The sequence below is a fragment of the Ambystoma mexicanum genome, chromosome 8 (genome assembly GCF_040938575.1).
Source record: "Ambystoma mexicanum isolate Mex_15411 chromosome 8, UKY_AmexF1_1, whole genome shotgun sequence".
NCBI classification, from domain to species: domain Eukaryota; kingdom Metazoa; phylum Chordata; class Amphibia; order Caudata; family Ambystomatidae; genus Ambystoma; species Ambystoma mexicanum.
Genome location: NC_090929.1, coordinates 1,244,277,388 through 1,244,300,355, shown reverse-complemented (window position 1 = coordinate 1,244,300,355; position 22,968 = coordinate 1,244,277,388). Strand labels below are relative to the sequence as shown.

Sequence of the window (22,968 nt, the reverse complement as noted above, 5' to 3'; positions counted from 1 at the left end):
ATGCGTTGAAGGACTTAGATTTAGCTAGAACCTTCCTTGGTGGGTCAACAGGACCTGGGGACTGAGCCAATAAACTAGGCCCCACCAGTGTCGACAACGGAGCCGAAGGCTTGACTGGCGCTGAAGACCCAATGGGCACCAACAATGCGTTGATGGCTTCGAAGATCTTGAAGACGACGGAGACCTTGACCACTCTCTCCATCTCGAGTAATCCTTCAAAATCTTGTCTCAAGGCCTCTCGCTGTGGATCACGCTGTGAAACCAGGCTCAAAGGCGCGCGGTCAGGCCGAGACCGCTCTTTGCCAGCTTCCATAGGAGGCGCGGACGGAGCCTGGCCCTGTTTCTCAAAAATCTTAAGCATCTCCAACTGGGAAAGCTTCCCACTATGCCGGTGTCGATGTTTTGGACGGGCATGCCACCCTCTCCGGGGTACTTCCTGATGAAGTCTAGGAAGAAGGCGACCGGCGGTGCCTCCACTTCGACAAAGTCGGGGTAGAAGACGACATTGAAAAGATTGATAAGAGTAGTACTTCAGAAGTTCGAGGCACGCTGAGTTTCACAAAGCAAACACGTTTTCGGAAAAACTGAACTGAGGCCAACGGGCGTCGTGCGTGCTACTTATGACATCAGTGTGATGCTGGAAATGCATGGGAGGGACGGGGCCTCCGTATCCTTGTACTTTACTGTTTTTATTGTGTTCTGTCGTGTTTTCCACACAGGAGTTCATGTGGGGCTCCTGGAGGTGCAGCTCTCTCCTTTGGTTTTAGCGAACAGACCCATGGGATACCCTTATGGCACCCATGGGTAGGGGTGCAACCCTGTGCCCCTAGTGTATGTTTTTGGGTACCTGTGGGTGGCCCACAGAGCAGGGTATGGGCTGGTGGCAGCTCCATGCTGAATTTGACAGGTGCTCCGAGTATCCTCCATTGTGGGATACCCAGGCCCTGCCATTGAAATCAGTTGATTCCTGATAGGAAACAAGATGGCCCCCGTGGCCTCTTGCTTTCTGTTGCCGGTTACCCTGTTTTCCAAAAGTCCTGGGAAGCCCTGACTCTGTCCCTTCCCCCTGACCGGCTGTTGTGTGGAAGTTCCATATGTGGTGTTGTTGCGAAGTCCAGGCCAGACTGGCTGGAGCCTTCCCAGTGACTGTATGTTGTGGGTACACCCTGTGGGTGGGACCTGAGTGAATGGAGTGTGTGACGAATACGCATTCTGTGTTGTGGGTGTCTAAGTATCTGGTGTGTGACATAATGACTGAGACAGCCCTGTCCGAAACTGGTATGAATGCAGTGTGGAGTGTTGAATGGCTGGGTACTTGTCCCAATACACATAACTTGTTGTGAGTATCTGGAGAGAAGTGAATGGCCTGAATGCACTATGCACCCGATTGGCTGCCTGCCTGCATGAATGCCCTTCTGACCGATTGGTTGCCTGAGTGTGACCCAGCAGAATGAATGGGAGATCAACTAGTATATCTGGGGGCCTATCACTGCTAGAATTCGTGTTCAGAAGCTGAAGTCCACTATGACGAGTAACTGGAATAATTGAAGCTTAACCTTGAAGCCCTGCTGGACGAGAAGAATTGCTGTTGCTCTCCTTCACAATCTGAAAGCTGCTGTGCCTCCAAGGACTGACCCAGAGAGGACCTGGTAAGGCACCCTCTTCCCGAGCTACGAGGGACCATCATGCACCAGCTGATCTTTGCCAAAGCTCCCTGGTAGACAGACCTTCGACAGGCTGCCGACCAGAGACGGGGACCACTGCGGAATCCCAAGGAAAAGCACCTGGACTGTTGTCCACCACTGTCGACGACCGCCGTCGCTGACCGGAGCTGCCGTGCTCCCGTTTGCCTAAGAACTTAATTTTATCCAAGGATGCTTTCGTCTGCATCGTAGTCGCTGTATCCTGCTGGAAAAGGCCTGACCGTCGACGCGCCGAGGAGCATGCACCGGTGGGTTTCCTGCCACCCAAAGACCACAGAGACGCCGACGACTTGACGCCCTTGCTGGGCCACAGTTCTTCAAACTCTTTGCGGTCCAGAACTATCGACACCGAGGTGCCCCACATGCCTCTTCCTTGCAGGACATTTACGCTTCCCCATCAACGAGCACCGCTAGGAACGAAGCTGCCACTTCACCATCGTAGCTCACACTGTTCTCCGTCGGACGTTCAATGACCCGTGACTCCTGTCTTAAAGGGAGGGCACTCAAGAAGGGCCGTCGATTCCCCGCCGAGGAACGCTACAACGCCAGGTACTTTGGGGTTGCAGAACTATTGGGAAGTCTATTGTGAACAATATATGGACTGGGCTTGTATCTTTATTCTACATGTTGCCCAGGTGGGGGGATCGCCACACAGAGCTGTGTTTAAAGGTAGCGACCAGTATTCTGCCAATTGTTCAGCCGTCTTGCTTTCCTTCCTCTCTCTACTGCTGGTTTCCTCTTTATTGATCTGTCTGACAATTTGACAGTATAGTTAATGCACTTTAATGAGATCGAATAATATTTGTGGTACCACTGTAGAACTGTGTATATTTACCATTGGTGATTTTCAGAGCACAAAGTGAGTTATTGTGATAATGTAACATAACCTTGAATATTAATTATATAAAGACTTAACTGATACAGTGTGCGGACATTCCTTTGTGGGTGCTTGGGGACTACACTGTACTTAAGAACCAGCCCGCATCACCTCCTGAGAAGCTAGGCCTTGATTACTAGACTACGTTACCAACAATAGAGAATCTTGGCTGAGGTCCTCTGTGCCTCTCCTCTACCATATAGAGAGCAGAAGTACAGACACCCCCCTCCAGTCTTTACAATCGGATGACATCACCCTTGACAGATTCCTCATTTCTCTGGGGCAAGATTGTGGTCTATGTTTGGATGCAAATAATGTACTCCATAGACACCCTCATTTACTTATGCTCACCCCGATTCACTACAGGAGTACAAAAGCAACTTTCTCCAGGGCACATGAGATACCACTCAATCAGGACACAGGCAATGCTGGGTACCCCAGCTAGTATACCATGCATGTTACTATATTCGTCTCGGGAGGATAGCTCAGTGGCAACGTGCTTGCCTTAGAAGCAAGACGTCACGGGCCACCACAGGTTCGATCCCTGGGTCTGCGCTTAGAAACCTCTGGGTATTAAGCATGTTATGAATAACCTATTATACCTACCTATCATACCACTCTTCCTTCCTTTCAAGTGTCATTACCTGCATAACCATTTTTAAAAAAATGTTTTATTGGTTTCCTAGTCAAGAACAAAGCAATGTTAACAAGACATAAGAAATAAAAAAAACCTTTAACATTTACTCAATCCTCGAATCACTCCTTAACAATCAACTTAAAAGGATACAGATGTGGCCATCTCATCCTTAACCTGGCCTATAAAAGCCAACCTCCAATTTCTCTCCAACAATACCATTATTTCTCATTTCACAGTCATCAAGGGGAATAGTTGATCACTTTGCTCAATTCAATCTTTAAACTGTAGTCCTTGTTATAGCTATATCACCACAAATCCGCTCTCCCAAATCTCCCTTGGAAGTACCATTTTCATCACTCTACCCCTCATTTAATACAGTTTCCAACATTTTCATTACTGCAATTACCAGACCTGTTTGCTCGCCCATCAATACCCATTTCCACCAGTCTATGGATCTTAGAGTTTCCCCCACTGTCTTATATCCATCAAGGAAGGTGCTTCTCACTCGATTTAATGATTCACAGGTCAATATCAAGTGCATGGGAGATTCCACCGAATCAGTAACCTTGCAAAATCAACATTGCGGGTTTTCCACCCCAGGCATTTTCCTAATCCACTGCACCTTTCTTGTATCCAAGATATTTAGATGGCATCTAAGCAACATATCTCTATATCGTGGTGAGGGACATTTTTGCAAATAACGGGGGAGAACATTAAGGCCTTTTCCATCTTCAATCCAGAAGCGCCCCAGCTTGACCTTTTCACATCGATCTATAGTATCTATCCAATCCCAAGCCTGCAGCTTCTTTTTTACCTTTGATGGATTTCCCATCAATTCACCAAAGTCGATATCTCTCCCCTTCAAGGTTTTCTCTACTTTCATTTTCCAGAGATTTAGATGTTTATCGTATGCTCCCAAACTTAAATCCAGGATTGCAAACTGTCTTATTAGAGTCGCTTGGGCACATTTTCTGTATAGGGCCATAGTCTTCCACACCACCATGGATCCCAGCAATTGTAGTTTAAGCTCCTGTCTAATCTTACATGTTGGAAGTGCATTTGGAAGTCTCAACACACTCCTCCAAAAAGACAAAATTTCTCCCACACTAAGCATGATAGGTGGAGCTTGGCCTCAGATCCATATGTTAAAATGTGTGCCACTTTTTGTTTATAGAAGGAAATTATTGGTACAAGTGTGAATTTCCCAAATTTTCGATGGAAAGACTTTCCCTGGTTTATTAATGTTGTCAGCCTAGATTGTAAGTGCTTATAATGATCCATTTAATGTCTGCTCCCATTTATAAGTCACCCCCAAATACAACAAACTCGACTATTTCTAAGGGGTGCCCTCCACTCTCCATGTGAATCCTTTGCACTTCTTTTTGCCCGCCGATTTCATAGTCAATTTTAGATTTGGTGACATTCATCTTCATGCCGTTCTGGCTCAAAAAGGTCTCAAAAGGCACTCAACCTCCTTTGCAGACCGATCAGCGTCTGATCTAAGACGACAAGAATGTCCGCAAACAGAATCCACGGTACCTCCCATCCATTGATCATTGGGGGGAAAAGCCCTTTACTCTGCGAGTCCTACAAATCGGCTATATAAAAAGTCAGAATAGACGAAGAGGTGCCAGGGCACACCCTGTTTTAATCCACGAAAGGTGTGGATGTTTTCTGAGAGGAGCCCCTTATTAGACATTCAGATCCGAACAGAGGTATTAGTATACAGCGCTTCGATGGCTTAAACCAGGTCAGCAGGGCAGCCCCATGGGTCCAAAATCCGGCTTTTCTCTGCCCATGCTCTTAGATCTCTGAGCAGGACAGTAACGAAAAGCTTCCCAATCGAGTTGAGCAATGCGATGGGGCGGTAGTTTCTAGGGTCTGCCTGACTACCTTTTTTAAAAATAGGAACTATGTTAGCCTTCCTCCATGAGGCTGGGATCTCAGTTTGCCGTAATTTGGGAAAACATAGTAACTAACAGTTTTCCCCACTGCTCTTTGGTTTTTTTTTTTCAATTCCTAGTTTGACAGGTCATCTGGCCCCGCTGCCCGCGAGGAGCTCAGGTTGCCCATCATCATTATTGCATCGTGTTCATCAAATGCAAAATTCCACCTTAGAGGAGAGGGTTCACTCACTTCACAATCATTCCACTCTGGATCCGCAAATGGGGAGGAATAGTGCTGCATCCAATCACTCTCTGATACCATCAGAAGGGCTTTTGCTTCTCTAAAACACGCCCCCATTATGAATTAATTCCCAGATATCTTTGGAATTGTTAGCACAACCCGCTTTTGAGATGCGTTCAGCGCCATTTTGCGCTCTAATTGCCTTGGAGCTCTTACACCAATTCTTAAATTTCTGTCGAACCATCCTCTTTCTTTCAGATTTAGAAGTGTGGTCATCTCTCCCAATGCTCCTTATCTCATTTCTCATCATTCTTCACCTATTTACAACATCCGGGTCATACACATGCCTCTGAACCCAATTGTTTTTTCCATTAAGTTTGCCTGTGTGGCCGAATTCCTTAAGAATTCCCAGATATTCAATCATGTTGTGATCCTCCTGGATTTGGGCTGTGTATAGACTTGTCACTTTGGACACCTCTTGCTGTTTCAATCTCAATCGATTACCACCCCAACCTAATTCAACTTCTCCCATTTTTTTTTTGAGGCGTTGTTTGAATCCCACCCAGAGATATGGATAGCCAACAGATTGTGATTGCTAAATCTCTGGGGCATAATCGAAAACCACTCCACATTCTCTTCGAGGATATTGGACACAAAGCAATAGTCTATACACTACTCCAACTCCCCACATTTCCATGTGGCACATCCGGGTATATCCCTACTTTTTAGGCATTTAGCAGGTGCATTTTCCTCATTTTCATATTGCTCATCCACTGACTCTCTCTTTCCTTCCATTGACTCTCCTTTACGCGGATACCCGTTTAATCCAACAACTTAATTTTTAAGTCACCACAGATAACCACCGTCACCTACTCCAATTCACACATCACTTCATCTATGATTTTCATCACTGAATCAATGATCTTCGTCTTTCTCGCCATATTCATGCGCCAGTAAATGTTGATTAGCACCAGTGATGTCTCTAATATATCCTTCTTTTGTTATAAGAAGAGAGCCTGAATATATGATTTTGGGCATTTAATAATTGTCCACTCCAGCCATCTTAATAAGCGTCAGCAGGCCAGCAAATGGACGGCCCGGTATTCCCTAGGGGGCTGGATTTAAATAGGCAACATAGCCTTCAAACTCTGGCCGCTTCATCAGCCAAGTGTCTTGGAAGACCAAAATTTCAAATAGCTCCAAATCTGGAACTTTTTCATTAAATAAGGACCGAAAGCATCTGGTTGGAAACTGTAAAATTCAATGCGGCAAGATCACTCCTAACAAGATCACTCCTAGCAAAAGATGTAACATATTCCTCTTATTTTTCTCTAGCTTTTTCTTTATTTCTCTGGGGATCGTTGCCTCACTCCAGCTTGCCTTAATCTTATTGTGGTAATCGCTCACTTCGTATCCCAGCCGCAAAAATGTCTTTCAATGACAACACTAGATTTTCTTTGACTGAGAGATGTAAAAGGACCCAATTTGTTTGCTTCTCCCCACGAACTCCACAATTCTGATGTCCCTTGAGGCCATTTTATAGATTGGTATGATGCAATTTAACAGCCTCATCACGTTCCGATTATTTAGTACCGGCACATTAGGCCCAGCTACAATCCTTTCAACATAGATTTTTAAACTTTTCGGCTGTTTTCTTGGAGCCATCATTGTTTTTATCATCCTTTTTCTCTCGATCAGTATGCCACGCATCATTTCCTCTGGTATTACTCTCCTTGATGTTTTTCGGGGACTTAAGGGTCGAATGTAGACAACCCTTCCTCATTTCTTCCAATGTTAAAAAAGCTGCAGAGGGGTTTGTTGGTACTTCTGTCATCCATTTTCCACCTCCAAGCTAGCCTGTCTTATCTGAAGATTTAGGTGCTACAAGGGTCGATTTCCCAGACCCATTCTGACCAAATTCCATGGAAAGCGTAGGTATTTCAGGGATTTGTTTTCCCTTAGGGACTGCAGGGATCACTATCCCACCGCCATTATGGCCAGATTTCACAGAAGGTTTGGGTACTGCCGCCATTATGGCCAGATTTCACAGAAGGTTTGGGTACTTCCAGGGTTAATTTTCCACCCAAATTCCGGCCAGACTTAGCGGGAGATTCAGATGCAAGTGCAAGTGGACTTTCAATGTTTTCCCATTCCAAAAGGCTCACCTTCCACCAATCATCCTCCTTGACCCTTTCAATTAGATCAGTAAGATCCATGTTGGGATTGGAATCCCCCTCAGCACCTTCCCTCCTTCTCTGCACCTACCACAAAATCAGTATTTATCATAGGTTCCTGTAGGGTCTGTTCTTTCCTTGCCTTTTTAGGGGCTGGCAAATTGTCCATCACCGAAGGGGAGCGTAGATGTCTTAAAAAAGCTCTGGATCCATTTGATTTTCTTTTTGAATTTCCAGGCAAATGTTTTGACTTTCTTCCCATTGTCATTTTTTCTTGAAGCCGTCTTCTAGGATTGTGTTAGCTTCCACCACCTCTTGCGATTTAAAAACATAGAATACGTTGCTTTTCTTGTGAGCCATCTCAGCATTTTGGTCATCCCGCACCACCTCCATCACTTCCTCCTCATCATTTACATTCCCTGACTCAGGCTAATCTACTACCCTTATGTGATTTTTTCGTGGAATACTAGGAGCTCGTTCAGCATCCTTAAAATGGTCTCTCATCCATTTACAATCCTGGAGTAACACCTCCATCATCAGACTTTTATTTGTCATTTCTCTCTGAGCCAGGTCACAAAGTCGATTTTGCCAAGACGCAGAGATCTCAGCTTCTTTTTCCAGCCTCCTCTCGACTGTATTAGCTAGGACTTCCAATGCTATCAACTTACTGCTCATATTACTAAGTAGGGCCAGGTGATCCTTGATGCTACTACGAATTGCTTCATATAGCTTTGTAAACTGAGCAAGCAAAGTTGGTAACAATTCCATCACCAGCTGTTGAAGATGTGCATTAACCTCCACTCCGGAAGCATCAATTCTCCCCTCCTTCCTTCTCACAGAATCTGGGCACTCCACTGAGGACGCCATGGAGGACATGTCTGGCAATTTTCATTGTCAGATCCGCCACTTCCTTGGCCAGGTGGGCTGCAAGCCCTACATTCTGACAACAGCCACCACTGCCGGCTATACCCGTAGGGTCAGATGGCAGTACGCTCCCAGCACTAGGGGTCTCTACCCCATTTGGTTCCTTGCGCAGATGGCTATTCAGCTCACCACCACGAGATGACAACAGGCTAGAATCAGTCATCCTAGAATGCTCTTCATTGACCATATAGATGCTGGTTGCTGGAAGCTGTTTGCAGAGACTACTCCCTGTACCTGTTCCTTCTCTTTCATATGAAGAGGAGTAACCAGTTGCGTATTCTCTTGGGTGATTTAGTGGTCTAATACGCTCTCATTATTCAAATCACTTTGATCGGAGTCCTGGTTCCCCTCGCATCAACTCCTCCCCCTTTTAACCGGCCTCTCCCGCATATAAACAATATCCACTGAATCCAAGGCCAGTGAGTCTTTTACGCCCTCCAATTCCTCCTCTCTTAGAGACAATGTGCCTCATTAGGACCCAGGCGGTAAGGGGTTTACGGCGGCGTAAACAGCGCCGACCCTTACCGCCTGATTCCGAGGTCCCTTAGCGCCATGGAGGTTTTAACACCTGCTTTTAGCAGGTGTTAAAATCCATGGCGCTAAGGGACCTTGTTGTTAATTACGCCACCGTAATTTACGGTGGCGTAATTAACGCCTTCCCCACTCCCATTATGCCCTATGGGGCAAAAATGGGGAAGGGTAAATGGGTTAATGGGGACTTACCGCCCCACCTCACCTCGGAATGGGGCGGTAAGTCCGCCAACCACCATGGCGTAAACGTAGTTTACGCCATGGTGGTAAAGGTACGACCCAGGCGGTAACTTACCGCCTGGGTCGTAATGAGGCCCAAAGACTTCATTTCCCGTATGGATCACTTGTCCCACCCGCCTTACCTGCTGACATGTTCTCACACTCGGGGGGGCTGGTATTGGATGTCTTTCCAGCCGCACTCCAGCCAACTCCATTGGTTGCATTCCTAGGTGGGGAAATTATTCCATGTACCTTCATATCAGATCAGGGCCACTTCAGACCAATACTGCTCTGTGACGGGACTATGGAATAGACTGCCAATGCACATCAGACCCATTAGCTGTTAGCCGTCATTTCAGACAGCAATAATATCAAACTTTGTTTTATTTATTTATATGGAACTCCAGACATGTTTTCTGAATGATAGAAAGGTGTCGATAGCTTTGATGTTCAGTGGTAGCGTGTTCCAAAGTTGGGAGGCAAGGACCGTGAAACTAGATCCTCCAGCTCTTTTTAAGTTGAATCTAGGAACCATGAGGCATAAGGTGTTGGTGGATCGAGTGATTCTGGCAGCAGCTTTCAGGGTGAATTTGTTCGTGAGGTACGGCGGGGCTAGGTGGTTCAGGGCTTTGTAAGTGAGACAAATGGTTTTTATTTCGATTTTTTGTTGTATGGAGAGCCATTTACATGATAAATGTGGTAGAGATGTGCTCTCGTCTGGGAATGTTTAATGGTGCTCGTAGAGCATTATTTTGGAGTACCTGTAGTTTATTGATTATGGATTGGTTTGCGCCTAGGTATAGACTGTTACACTAATCCAATTTGGATTGTATAAGAGCCCTGGCCAGTGTGAGGCAAGAGGACAGGAAAGGTCTGCAGGCCCTTATCAGCTTACCTATGTAGGCAGTGGCTGAGGCGGTCATGTTAATTTGTTTCGAAAGGTTGGTGTTGGCATCAAAATAAAAGCCAAGAGTTTTCACACTTAACAATGGGCATGGTATTTCTATCGATGATGATGCCGTTATAGTTGGGGCTAAGTTTCAACAGGTTATTGGGTGAGCCAACAAGGAGAGGTTCAGTCTTCTCATCATTCAGGCATAGGCCATGTGTAGCCATCCATGCCTGAATGATGATTTTGTTAATCTGGATGACGTCAGCGTTAAAGTTACCCGAGAGGGTGAGGAGTGTCTGGGTGTCATCTGCATAGTTGGTGTAGGTGACACCCAGAAGGTCCAGTTTGTCGAAGAGCGGCTTTGTAAATATATTGTACAAAGTGGGCGAAACACATGAGCCTTGTGGGACACAAGTGATAGGGTCAGCTGCTGCTACAGGTGAGAAGACCCTCATGGTTCTATTAGCTAGGAAGGATTGTATCCACATGACTGCAGAGGAGAAGTGAGCTGCTGATAGTTGGTTGCAGAGGATTGTGTGGTCGACCAGGTCAAAAGCTGCCGAGAAGTCTAAAAGGAGTAGGATAGCGGTATTGCCTTCATCTTTGAGTTCATCAATCTGGCTTCTGAGGTCAACAAGGGCCGTTTCTGTTCCATGTAGAGGTCTAAAGCCAGATTCACATATTCCTTATAATTGGTTTGTCTTGAGATAATCTTGAATTTGCAGGTAAGCAACTCGGTATAGGATTTTTAAAAGAAATGGGACCGTAGTGATGGGTCTGTAGTTGGTAGGCATAGCCGGGTCTAGAGATTGTTTTTTTAAAAGTGGGAGGACCCATGATTGTTTCAAATTACTGGGGACTGAGTTGGTGGAGAAGGATAGATTTATTAATTTAGTGATCAAGGGGGATAGATCTTTTATGATCTGAACAGGGCAGCTATCCCCTATGCAGTTGGACGGTTTTAGAGAGGCTATAAATTATAGTTACCTTATTGAATGTGAAGCCTAGCTTAGTGTCAATGGGAGGTGGTGTGCTTAGACTGGTAGACTTGCTACCGGTGAGTTGTTGTCTTTTGTCCACAATCTTAGTTTGGAGCCCTGTGATTTTGTTGGGAAGGGCATCCTGGATGCTCGTGCACCAGGGTTTGTCTTTCGTGCACATATCTACTGGAGGATTTGGGTTTCCTAGTTACTTTAGAATATTGAATATTTCTCTGGTGCAGGATCCTGCCTGATTTATCCTAATGTTGTAGGCTTCTTCTTTCTTGGTACGCATCTCATTTTTGTACAGGGAGGAGATATTTGTAAGATTGGTTTTGTTTTCAATAGATGGTACCGTTTTCCATAGTGACTCTAGCTTTGCTTTATTTTTTCTGAGTAGTTTGAGTTCGGTGGTGTACCAGGAGTTCAAGTGTGCTCTGGATTTTCCTTTTCACATTTTCAATGGGGCTATAGTATCGATGGCATTGGCCATGGAGTGGTTATATGTGTTGACCAGTAGGTTAAGGTCGGCTGTGGCTGGCAGTGCGTTGAGCGTAGGAACTACCAGGGGTATTCGGGCTTCGACAGTATTACGCTTGTTCCTGGTAGGACAGGCTAGTGCAGTATGGCATACTTTAGGTTCTAGGTTATTGATGTTAATATCTAGTGGGATGAGATGGTGGTCGGTCCATGCGAGAGGTTGGGGAACCTTGCAAGTAATATTGCAATTGAGAGCAGCTACCCAATCGATAATTCTGCCTTTCTAATGAGTGGGTTGGGTGCTCAGTTGTGTGAAGCCATGCTCAGCTAGAACGTTGGCTAGGGAAGAATCTGGGGAGTCATTTGGGTCATTGTACCCGAGGTTGAAATCTCCGAGGATGATGGTTTGTGCTGATGGCTTAGTGTTCTCCGCTATTAGAGAGGTGATGTCTTCTTCAAAGGCTCCAGGATGACCTGGGGGTCTATATATAATGTTAATGGAGATTGTGCTTTTGGGAGAGGTTTGCAGCTTGATTGTAAGATGTTGGCAAGATTTTAGTGGAGCAGAGGCGATTGACCTGAGGTCTCGAGAGGATTTAAAGATGATAGCTATACCTCCTTCACAGGCATTAGGTCTATCAGCTCTGAGGATGGAATAGTTGTCAGGAATAGCTAGGGTTAAATAGGGCCCTGCAGCCTTGAGTAGCCAGGTTTCTGTATGGTGAGAAGGTCGAGATTATTAGTCAGTATGGTGTCAGCAATTTCTGTGGGATGGGCAACAAGGGACCTAACATTTAGTAGAGCTCCTTTTAGGGGGGAGTAGTTTGGGCTTGTTGGGGACTTTGCGAGGAGTCACTGAGAATTGATTTGACTGCTTATTCCCTAATCTATGTTCAGCAGCCAGCGATATCCTCTATAGAAATGGAGGACTTTCAACACTCAAAACCACAAATTATTTATACTGAATCTACCATCCATGCAAACATGTTGAACTGAAAGTACCAAAAATGGTTACAGTCAAGGCTGGAACTCTAGTGTTAGGTTAGAACTGTTGTGTCATGCTCTGGCAATAACCCATGTGAACAGACATATAGCCCATGGTGAAGTTTGCACATTGCAGTTCTTTTAAGACTTAGATACCAGTTGAACAGTAACCCGCCCCCACCCCTTTTTTATATTTGAAACAACTTTGAGCAGAAAAAGGTTTGTAACATGGAACTCCACACAGTAGAACACCCCATATAGGAGGGTCCAACATCTGTGCACAAAACCCTCCCATAAAACTTGCTGAAATACAAGGACAACAGATGACTCATCTGGACCAGAGCAAATGCAGTCAACGTCTGGGGCATGTGGTTGAACACGCATGCATCAACTTAAAAGTCAACAAGTAAATAGTCTATACGTGACTGTGGATGAAACTGTTCATTGGAATGTTATACGTTTGGTATGATGCAACAAAAAAATAAATCTATCCTGCTAAAGTTGTTAAATTTACTCAATAACAAACAGAAATCAAAGGGAGAAGCCCATTTCACAAAATAAATGAAATGTAGATAGATACTAAAAGGTTGCAGACCTCCGAGTGGAGCAGACCTGCAATAGTGTCCATAAAAAATCTAATTCTATATCAGGACAGCAAGAAAAAGTAGGGTAAGATCCTTACCACTCTTAAAACATTAAGACCAAGAAGATGGTGATGTTTGTCCAGAAGAGCACTTTTGAGGAGGCCAAAGAGAATGCAAGGCATGCATCTGAAGTAGGCAATAGTTCTCTTCAGCACTGAAAGCCTTTGCACCAGTAAAAGCCACAATTCTTCAAGGGGCAGGGGGGAGGTCCATCCAAATTATTGGATTTTGTACCCTCAGGGGTGCATTTTTTGATCAAACTTTGCAGTAGATTGGAGTACATAGTCTGCAAACTATATAACAATATAAGTCCAAAACTAAAATCCTGCAGTCTGGCTCTCCAGCAAGTGGTGCAAAAGAGACTATTTAATGCAGTTCCACATGCCAGCCTTCCACCAAACTTGCAGTGCCTCATCTGCAGGATATTTGCAGAAATAAAGTGTCCTTTGAATCACCAATTTCAATGCTGATATCCCCCCCCCCCCCATGATAGGCGATGGGAAAGAATGGTGCGAGGCCAGAGAGCTCAAGGGAGAACCTATACCAAGTCAAGCCATGCAGCTGCCACACCAATCATTTGCTCATGCCGTTGCGTCCAGTGCCAAAACTGGCTATACAAATTTAAAGCAAAATTTCCTTTAAATGCACAAAGAGCGCATTGAAGTGATTTGTTAAAATGTATTTAAATTTCAAACGATGCCGAGCCTGGGCAATGGACAGCAAAAATCACGTCACACCAAGATATACACCTGCATATGTCGAAGACCCAATTCCCGTAGCCTCAGTTTCTACATCATAGAAAAAAAATTGTTAAAGGCCATAAGAAACACATTTACAGTTCCAACATTTCAAATCAGTACATACCTATATAGGGCCATTCTCAAAAAGGATTTCAGAGAGAGACGGAATGATTGAAGGTGTTGCCGCTGCGGTTGTAATGAGCCAGCACCATCACCTCAGTTTGTTCAATGCCACTATGCTGTAACCATTTACAACCCTCAAACAATTGCAGCTCATACAAACTTTGTTTATCACCTTCAAGTCTACAACAGGTCACTGATTAGACAGATTTTTTACTTCAAGAATTTGAATTACTACGGACGTGAATAATCACATTACCTGGTAACTTCAGTATGTAAGGTTGATGTGTCACTTTGTAGAACAGATAGGCAAAATGGGATTGTAAAATTGCTATGATTTAATATGTTAGTCCACATTATGATGGGCACGTTAGACATCCATTTTTAGGCATACAAACCAAGTCCTCATTGCATGAGGCGAGACACAAGACATAGACCATATTCAATCCACCCCCAACTCCCTTGGTTTTCATTGTTCTGAATATCATACATTAATGCAGCAATGAGAAAAGACATTGCGGTGCCACTGACCGTTCATTGTGGTGAATTCCAAAAGTTATGCTTTGGCCCTTACAGAGCTCACCGAACAATTGTTCCATCAACTCTTATGCAACCATGATCTTCTGATCCTCACCATTTAGTTAACAGGAAAGGTGGTGATCATGCACCCTGCCTGGCCATGGCCGATCTCTGCACTAGTTTCCCATTTGTTTAATGAACGGGCATCAAATGGCTGCACAATATACTCCATCTTCCTTCTGTCCCGACAGGAGATTACATATAAAACCATGAGGGAAGAAGAGCATTACAGTGGCTTACCACAGCTGTCTGGTGGGTCCAGGTTTGCACCTGTAGCAGGGTCTAATCCTGTGCTGGCTCTCCAGATAGTCTGCAGTGTTGTGGAGTTCAATGGGCATGCACAGCCTCTGAGTTGCCTGTGGTCTTGACAGGTGCACACAATCTAAGAGTGGGCAGCTTTTCTTCGGGGTATTGAATGGGAGGGGGTCTGCCCAATCCAGTATGAGAGGGAGGGTGACAGGGGAGGCCACCTGATCCATACAGCACCATCTTTATGGGGGCTCGTTAGTTTGTGCTTAACAGGGTGTCCTAGCAATATTATTTATAGTGTTGATTTACAGTTCCTGGTTTCTTTCCACTTTAATAATCTCACCTCTTACAATTGCATTGTCTTTCTAGAATATTATTTTTATGTGGTTTTGGAACAGGTCTTGAGTTTCAAGCAACCATGTGCACCCTAATAAAATGGAAGGGACTATAATATGGGAAACTGCACAATGGATCAATCAGCAAATTCATTACAGGTTCACACAGTAGAAGGTGCTGGGCCTTGCGGTGGCCATAATAAATATGGACAAATGCAGGGAGTCCTGAACATTTCTATAATATGTACAGGAAGGAGCCATGCTGTTGCACCAACTCATTTTTGAAAGCTTACAATTTGGTCGACTCCAATTGGCCAACCTATTTTTCACCTTTATTTTTTTAAAATGGGGTCCCCCTCAAGCCCGTTCCCTACCCCATGCCATCACCCCTTACTCCTCTTCCTGCCACATACATACACATATACAAACACGTATATGTGTGTGTATTTTGTTGACTCGAAAATACAACCATATTGCAGAATTTCAAAAACTACTACATAACATACAGGAAAATCAAGGAGAAAACTGTTACATTTCCTACATCTTTAAAAGTTTTTCTTAAACACCTGCCGAAACGCACAGTCCTAGAGAAGTCATTGCCTTGGTTTGAATTACTGGTTTTCAATTAATGATTTAGGCCATGCTCCCAAATCTTGACATGGGAACATTGTAACAAAGACACCTATTTATCAAGATCGCACCCCAGCACATTATTCAGAGCCATCAAAAAGCATTCCAGAAGAAATTGCCCCCAACTTGTGGCTACAGATGTCTGCCATGATTTGATGAGTGGGTTGTGTGTTACCAAAGGGTTTACCAAAATCTAGTTTCAACTTGCAAGCCACACCTCTCCCTTGTAGAATGCCATCCATTCTCTAAGCATAGGAGAATCTCAGATTCCAATGGAGATTTTAATGACAGAGGTTGGGAGGAGGTAGAGGTAAAATGGTATTTGATGCAACCTGAGTATAAACTTCAACCTCAACTGCAAACCTTACTGCAAGGTGTCTTGTCTTTATTGGCACCCTTGTCAAATAACTCTGACCCATTTCTTCCAAGACTGTTTCATATGCTTCTCGATTGTTCAGTGCTTAACGTCTTACGAGTCTATGGTCCTTCCCAGATTTTCTTGGTACTAGCGTAGCAAGGAGGGTGGTCCTATACCCCCACCCTCCGACCTTGGCCCATGGGTGCAGTTTCTCAAACCCTGCTCCTGCTCAACCCAATCCTGCAATGCATTAATGATTCTGAGAAAGCCAGTATACCAGAAACGGGAATTCCTGAAAGTGATAGTTTATGCAGTAGAATGCTTGTTTTTCCAGTGGCAGTTCACCTGAACCATCAAATAGCTAGATTTCACCATCTACAGAGACCTAGGAGTTTGAACGACATGAAAGACGTTGCTCCATTCACATGCTCATGTGTTTCATTCAAATGTAGGTCATTCGTGATTTGTTTTACCTCACTTGACTGGTACTCCTTTGACAAGGTCTAAGGGTATACCAGCCAAATATTTTAACACACAAAAGGTTATACTAGATCAAATTAGGTTTAAAGCAAAAGCAACATTGGTGGTCAGTGTTCATCAGTAAAAGGCCATCAGTGAAAATTCCTAATTTGTTCTTGCAGGCTCCCAAATGGATGATTGCCATCCCATCAGAGTGTATGTGGCGACACACAGCTGTACCCCAGAGCGGATACCCAGAAATGCACTGGAGAACAATGGGAGTGTGTCCTAGTTACAATTGTCATGTGTGCAACTAGCCTTCAGTTCTTTATATAAATCACTGCCATGTCAACGAACGGTTTCAGACCCTACATGCTAAGAGAGGTGCAAGATCAGTAGGGTGCAATCTACGAGGAAACAAATGAATTCACCAAATACATTTGTATAGCTCTGCAAACCCAAATCACGACTTGATCCCCAGGTAAATTATTCACTTAAAAGATTTCTCTGGCAGTATCCTACCAAGGTGGATCGTGAAACCCATACTAGTCAAAAAGATTATGCAGAACGCAGGCTTCAATTAAGGCTCAGGGGAGGTAGATATTATGGCTGGCAAACACTTTGTTTAGAGGAGCATATTGCCACCATGCAGGTCTCCTGGCTAGGCACCGGAAGATGCAGATCTCTGGTGGTCACATCTAGTCAAAAGGGAACCTTAAAGTATTTTCTAACCATTAAGTTCACAACAGATGTAAACCATTGGTAGAAAACCTGCTGGATGATGGCCTTTCTCTTTGACCTGGCAAGGAATAACGTAAATACACTATCACTGCGTACCAGGCATATGTCAAAGTGAAAATTGTGATGTTTTTAAAGAATGGGTTAAAAGAAATAAAATGGTCTTGCATTAAGCTTGTCCGGGTAGAGCACAGACAAGACGGTATTGGTGTAACCCAATGGAGGAGTTAGAGGAGATTTCAGAGACACAAACCTTATTTTGAACTAGAATATGGTGATTTATAGAGGACTGTGGACAGATAGCCCTGTAAAGGGTTGAAGGTGGACTTCTGTAGATCTGTGGTCTTCCACAGGCTCCACGTGACCACTCTTCCTACCATAAACTCACTAATTCAGTGCAATGAGAAGGAACCATGCTTGGATTCAAGTTCCACTTTCTGATTCTAAGGAGACATCGAGATACAATAGCCTCTTGGAAAATTGTATAATAAGCAGGACTCGCAGGATGAGTGGTTACATTTTACACATCAGAAAAAACACCTACCTTCCACCTCTCCACCTGGAGCAGCAATTTTTGAAAGACTCAAAGATGTCGTTCCAACCGTGTCATTTTTTGTAAGGCGATCCCTGTATAAAATAACACGTGAACAGTTAACAAGAGAAATATCTGAAGAACAAACCTACGAGGAAGAAACACTGATGAACACAGGCAGATTCATCCCTCATTACTCATTAAGCGGCCCTCCATTTGTTTTGGGCTACAATACCTGTGATCCTTAACCACTCACTTTGCAGGGCACAGTTAATTAAACTCCAGCCTGCAAAGTGCATATCTATATTGAATGAAATACAGGATATAAACTTGGTTTAGTTTCCTCATCAGCTGTTACTCACGTTGAATGTTCTTCCACACCTCTGAACTCAACTCTACTCTACTAAAATCGTTATATACTTACAAACCATTAACACATCAGGATTTGAAAGCCGTTATAAAAAGAAATTAAGGTCTTTGAGCCTTTATTTCGGAAGTTTAATTCGAGGTATTCCTAAATATTATCCAAATGTATGCCCCAATGGGTGGCCAAATACATTTTTACAAAGTTGTGCTGGTGGTGGTACATGTATTGACCATGCAAATTATTCATGTTGCACTTTGCACATTTGCTTCACAACCAGAGTCCTGTCTGCTGGTGCTGCGACAGAAAAGGTCAAATTACTGTATTCAGGGCAACATAATGTAATTAAAGGAAAAACAAAGGTGCCCAGAAGCAAGTGAACGGCTCCCAAGCATCTAGGATGGTTATCCAACACACCCCAACATGGACGAAATTGTACAGGACTTCAAGCACAGTGCTTACTTTTTTTACTATTCCAAATCCCTTTAAAACTGAGTCGCACACATGTACACTGGTGTGATTCACTTGTGCCATCTACTAACGGTGTATTGCGTGACCCAAATGAGCGTGTGACAGATGCTGCACATGGCTCGCATCTGGAGCAGTACACGCAGAGCAACCCGGTTCCCCCGGTGAGATCGGTCGTGAAAATTGCAAACACTTTAAAATATGTAACAATGGCATACTCAAAAGTATCACAGGTTACAAACTCGAAAGACGCTCAGCAAAACCATGCTCTTCTCTTTATTGGACAACTTGTGGTAATAGCATTGCACATCCATCAGACAATGTACACAAAGATACAGTCGAAGTCAACCTGTAAATGCCAAAGCAACCCTTCTCCGGGAGCACAGCGGAGTAAACCATTACAGTTAAACGAAAAGATGCTTACTAGGCCAGAGATCATGGATCCGCTGCCATATAGGAACTCTAGAACGAAGGCACAACCAATAAGCATGGATTTCTGTAAAGGAAGCACTAAAAGGGCCTGTCCGGGACTGAGAACACCCCACAAGAGCAGTCCTTGCTTAATATGCATCAATCATACATTAACCTCTCTTATATAGGAATGTCTATTTTAAAAAACATGCCCCAAATATAACTCAGTATCTAATGTATACATTTGCCATATGCTACTGCATGGATATAACCAAAATGCTCTGGAAAAAAATCCTACAGTCCCCAATCCCGCCTCCCAAATTCTACAATGCTGATGTTGGCCCTTATGCAAACCAACAGAGCCCACACGCACAGTCCGACCCATTTCTCCAAAAATTCCCAAAACCTCTCATGTGACCTCTGTAGAAACGCCTTTGAACACAATAGCTGATTCTTTTACCAAAATATTGTTTGAGGGAGCAATGGATCTTGGTATGGGCGTAGTGTAGAGAGGACATGGAATGAAAAACTGAAATTCAACACAGAGGTGTAAGTACTGGGAAGAAGATAATGAAGATCTTTCTCGCCGCAGTCGCCACACCAGTTAGCCCGTAAGATCTCCTGTATCCAACAGCAATATAGAATCAGAAAACTATTTCTTGAGGGTGAAATGCAAAGATCAAGCTTCTGCAGCAACGATGGCTTCCATCAGAGCAAAAAACGAATAACGCCCATTACTGACGAACGTTTCATTAGTGACTGCATCACAAATTGGGTTTGAAAATTAGCTCATGCAATGTGTCCACTGGGATTAGAGGGACCCTAAATCTATTTTCTCACAGGCTCATTGATCCGTCGTGTTCTCTAGTGACCATGGGGTGTTCTAAATCAGGTTTCTGCAACCTGTTGCTCTGCTCATGTTTTGGACTACAACTCATAATCCTTCACCATGGACTATGCTGCTTATGACTTATGGGAGTTGTAGTGCAAAACTTTGGACAGCTGAAGCTACACACCCATGTTCTACATTAAGCGTACCTCTGGGAGCGATGGCTTGTTTCTGAAGATGCACATTTACCTCAGTCACTTGTCTACAAAATTACAAGAAAAGGTGCCATTAAGCGGCCACTAGGAGGGAGAGCAGTGTGTCAGAAGCAAACTTTACACAGAAGGAAATTGTTAGGCTACCACAGAGTTCAAGGTTTAATTTAACATTAAAACCGTGGCATATTTGTGGAAAATGGAAACGAAAACTAAAGCAAAAATCGTAGTCCAGATGATCACGTGGCTCTGTCAAGAAAACAAAACATCTGTAAAATCTACTAGAGACGCTGAGCTAAAAGGAATTATTTAACATCTTAATAACGAAAAGGATTTGCTTACCAGTCGAAAACAGTTAACCTGATTTGCTCACACATTGAGGGAAACTAGAAGGGAAATGCAACAGCAATTAGAAGGCAAGCACTTAATATTTCAGCGTGATGCATTGAGGCCGATTGCACGAGCATGCAAATGAAATGGGGGAAACACCCCTCACCTTGATCTGCAGATTAACAGCTTGGTTCCATTCGGGGTTTGCATTTCTGTCAATTCTGTTCGTGCAAACCTGCAAAGAAACCGAAAAGAAACAAGCGCCATTCAAGTTTTTTTTTTAAAAAGTCTCAGAAACCCAGGGCAGAAGCCAAAGAAAACACAACCTTGGCAGCCGGGCCCGCCAAGTACCAGCACCCTGCAGCCCGCCCACTTGAACCCCAGAGCCTTGGGCTTGCAGCCAGCGAAGGGTGCACACGCACTGCTTGACAGACGGTGCAGGCACAGGCTTCCTCTTGCCTTCTCCAAGCCTCCTTCATTACTCGCTTGTATTTTCCTTAACACAGTAGAAGGAAGGAGAACCAGGAATGAAATGCCCAGCTGCTTTCTTGTTTACAGAAGACGTACGGCACCATTACCTTTTTGCCAGCAAAGCATACTTCAACAAAAGGGTCCACCAGATTTTTCTTGTCAGAATCGCCGCCAAATATTTCCTTCACCGTTTGTGAAAATGCGTCATCCACTGTAAAGAGTGAGAGAATTAAGTTAATGGTCAACTATTGCACATTCTTTTAAACTCATTATACTGGAAATGTTCGCCGAACTGTGAACTGCATCTTATGACCTGCTCAGAGGAACATGAACGAACACATATCACTTGTTTAGGAATTAAGTCAAACGGGCCCTGTCGTAGCGTTAGGACGACGCATGCGCACCATGGTGTAGTACAACCACACAAATGGACACACTTGCATATTCAGATGCACACCTCCCAAAGTTGTAAAATTGAGAAAGACGGATACTTGTGGAACTAATGAGGAAGACGATTATACTGTGTGCAAAGGCATTGTGTTGGGCTTCACGGAAATAAAGGAGGAAAATAAAAGATACTGGGTTTTTTTTTGCCTGTGCACTGCAAGACACAAGTAAGTGAAAGGAAATTAGTACACGTACGTAATTCTCAAGTTGAACTAGCATATGATTATACTATGTGTCCTAGAAACAAAACAAATGAAAGATGAATTCATAGCTCTCAACTCACACGCTTTTGGCGGGTGTCACCCGCCTTGTAAAGGGCTGACTCACCCGCCAAGCCTCCTGCAAGCCCATTCATTCCAATGGGCGTCTCACCCGCCAAAAACAAAATTTGGGTGATTTCACCCGCCTTTGAAACACAAATGGTTGAGAGCTATGTGAATTGTTCTGAATTTGGGTAACAGACTTGTCTAAATTGGAATCTTGGCCATTGTGTAACTGATGGTATCTCTGTTTGGGAGCGGAGGTGCAGTGGGGTGTGGGCATGCATTGTAGGCAGCTTTGCTTCTCAGCAGGTGTGCAAGTGTCATCTTGACTTAAACAAGCATACAGCATAAAAGGTGCTTAAAAACGTCCCAATGTCAGCAGAGCACTGACAGCAGCCGGCACGTTGCCACGTGCGTTTTGCCTGCCATCTCGAGTGATCCAGCTTCATCTTTGTTTGGCCACTGACCATCAGTGCCCAGAGGATCCATCCTGCAGCCTGACCCCGCCCACCCCAGTCAGTATCTGAGGTAAGTCATAAAGGACTAAACGGTTTGTTGGTCAGCTTTGTAACACTCGCTTTCTCTCCCCGTCCTCTTGCTCTCCCCCCCCCTCTCACACACACCCTTTCCTGTCTCTCTCTTGCTCTTCTCTCTCAATCACTCTCTATAGAAGTCAGAAAGTGCACAGAGTTAAGCAGAGGTTCAAATTCCGTACAGGCCACCGAAGCCCTCCTTCCCCTTACGAAAGTCGATAAACTGAGTACCATTACAGTGGCTGCTTAATACCATCAATTATAACTGCGCATCGAAGCGTGAGAAATATGATACTATGCCCTATATTTAAAAAGTGATATACCCTCTTTTTTTATTTCCCTTTTTCACAGCTCCTTGTTGTTGATTCACTTTCGTCCAATGCGCCAGTAATTATTTCACGTTCAACTGTATGCCCCTGTCTTTCTTTATGTATTTATTTCTTCTTCGAAGATTGGGGGGATAACTGAAGAGTTTTGGCCTTGCAGGGACGCACCGTGGGCCCCTGAAGGGTCTTGGCCTTGCAGTGATGCACCGTGGGCCCAAAGGGACATCAGATTGGGCCCACAGTGCGTCCCTGTAAGCCCAGGAAATGTCCAAAATAATAGTTTAAAACTGTGCTATTTCCTTCATGGTGCTTCTTTTCCAAACTATATACCAATTCCACTTTAAACCACTTCCATGGCACTGGTGATGAGTTACTTCATTACAGGGATAATAGTTTTGACCA

General features: G+C 44.2%; 1 protein-coding gene across 1 annotated transcript in view; it reads right to left on the bottom strand.

Annotated features, from left to right (window-relative positions):
- MYOF (myoferlin) overlaps window positions 1-22,968 on the bottom strand; it is a 1,388,224-nt gene that overhangs the window by 820,810 nt on the left and 544,446 nt on the right. The window contains exons 13-16 of the mRNA XM_069611360.1: window positions 21,105-21,208; window positions 20,693-20,761; window positions 20,539-20,582; window positions 17,925-18,007 (exon numbers count right to left, since the gene is read on the bottom strand). Of these exons, the coding sequence (XP_069467461.1) occupies window positions 17,925-18,007; window positions 20,539-20,582; window positions 20,693-20,761; window positions 21,105-21,208 (300 nt within the window). The remainder of the gene's footprint in view (window positions 1-17,924; window positions 18,008-20,538; window positions 20,583-20,692; window positions 20,762-21,104; window positions 21,209-22,968) is intronic.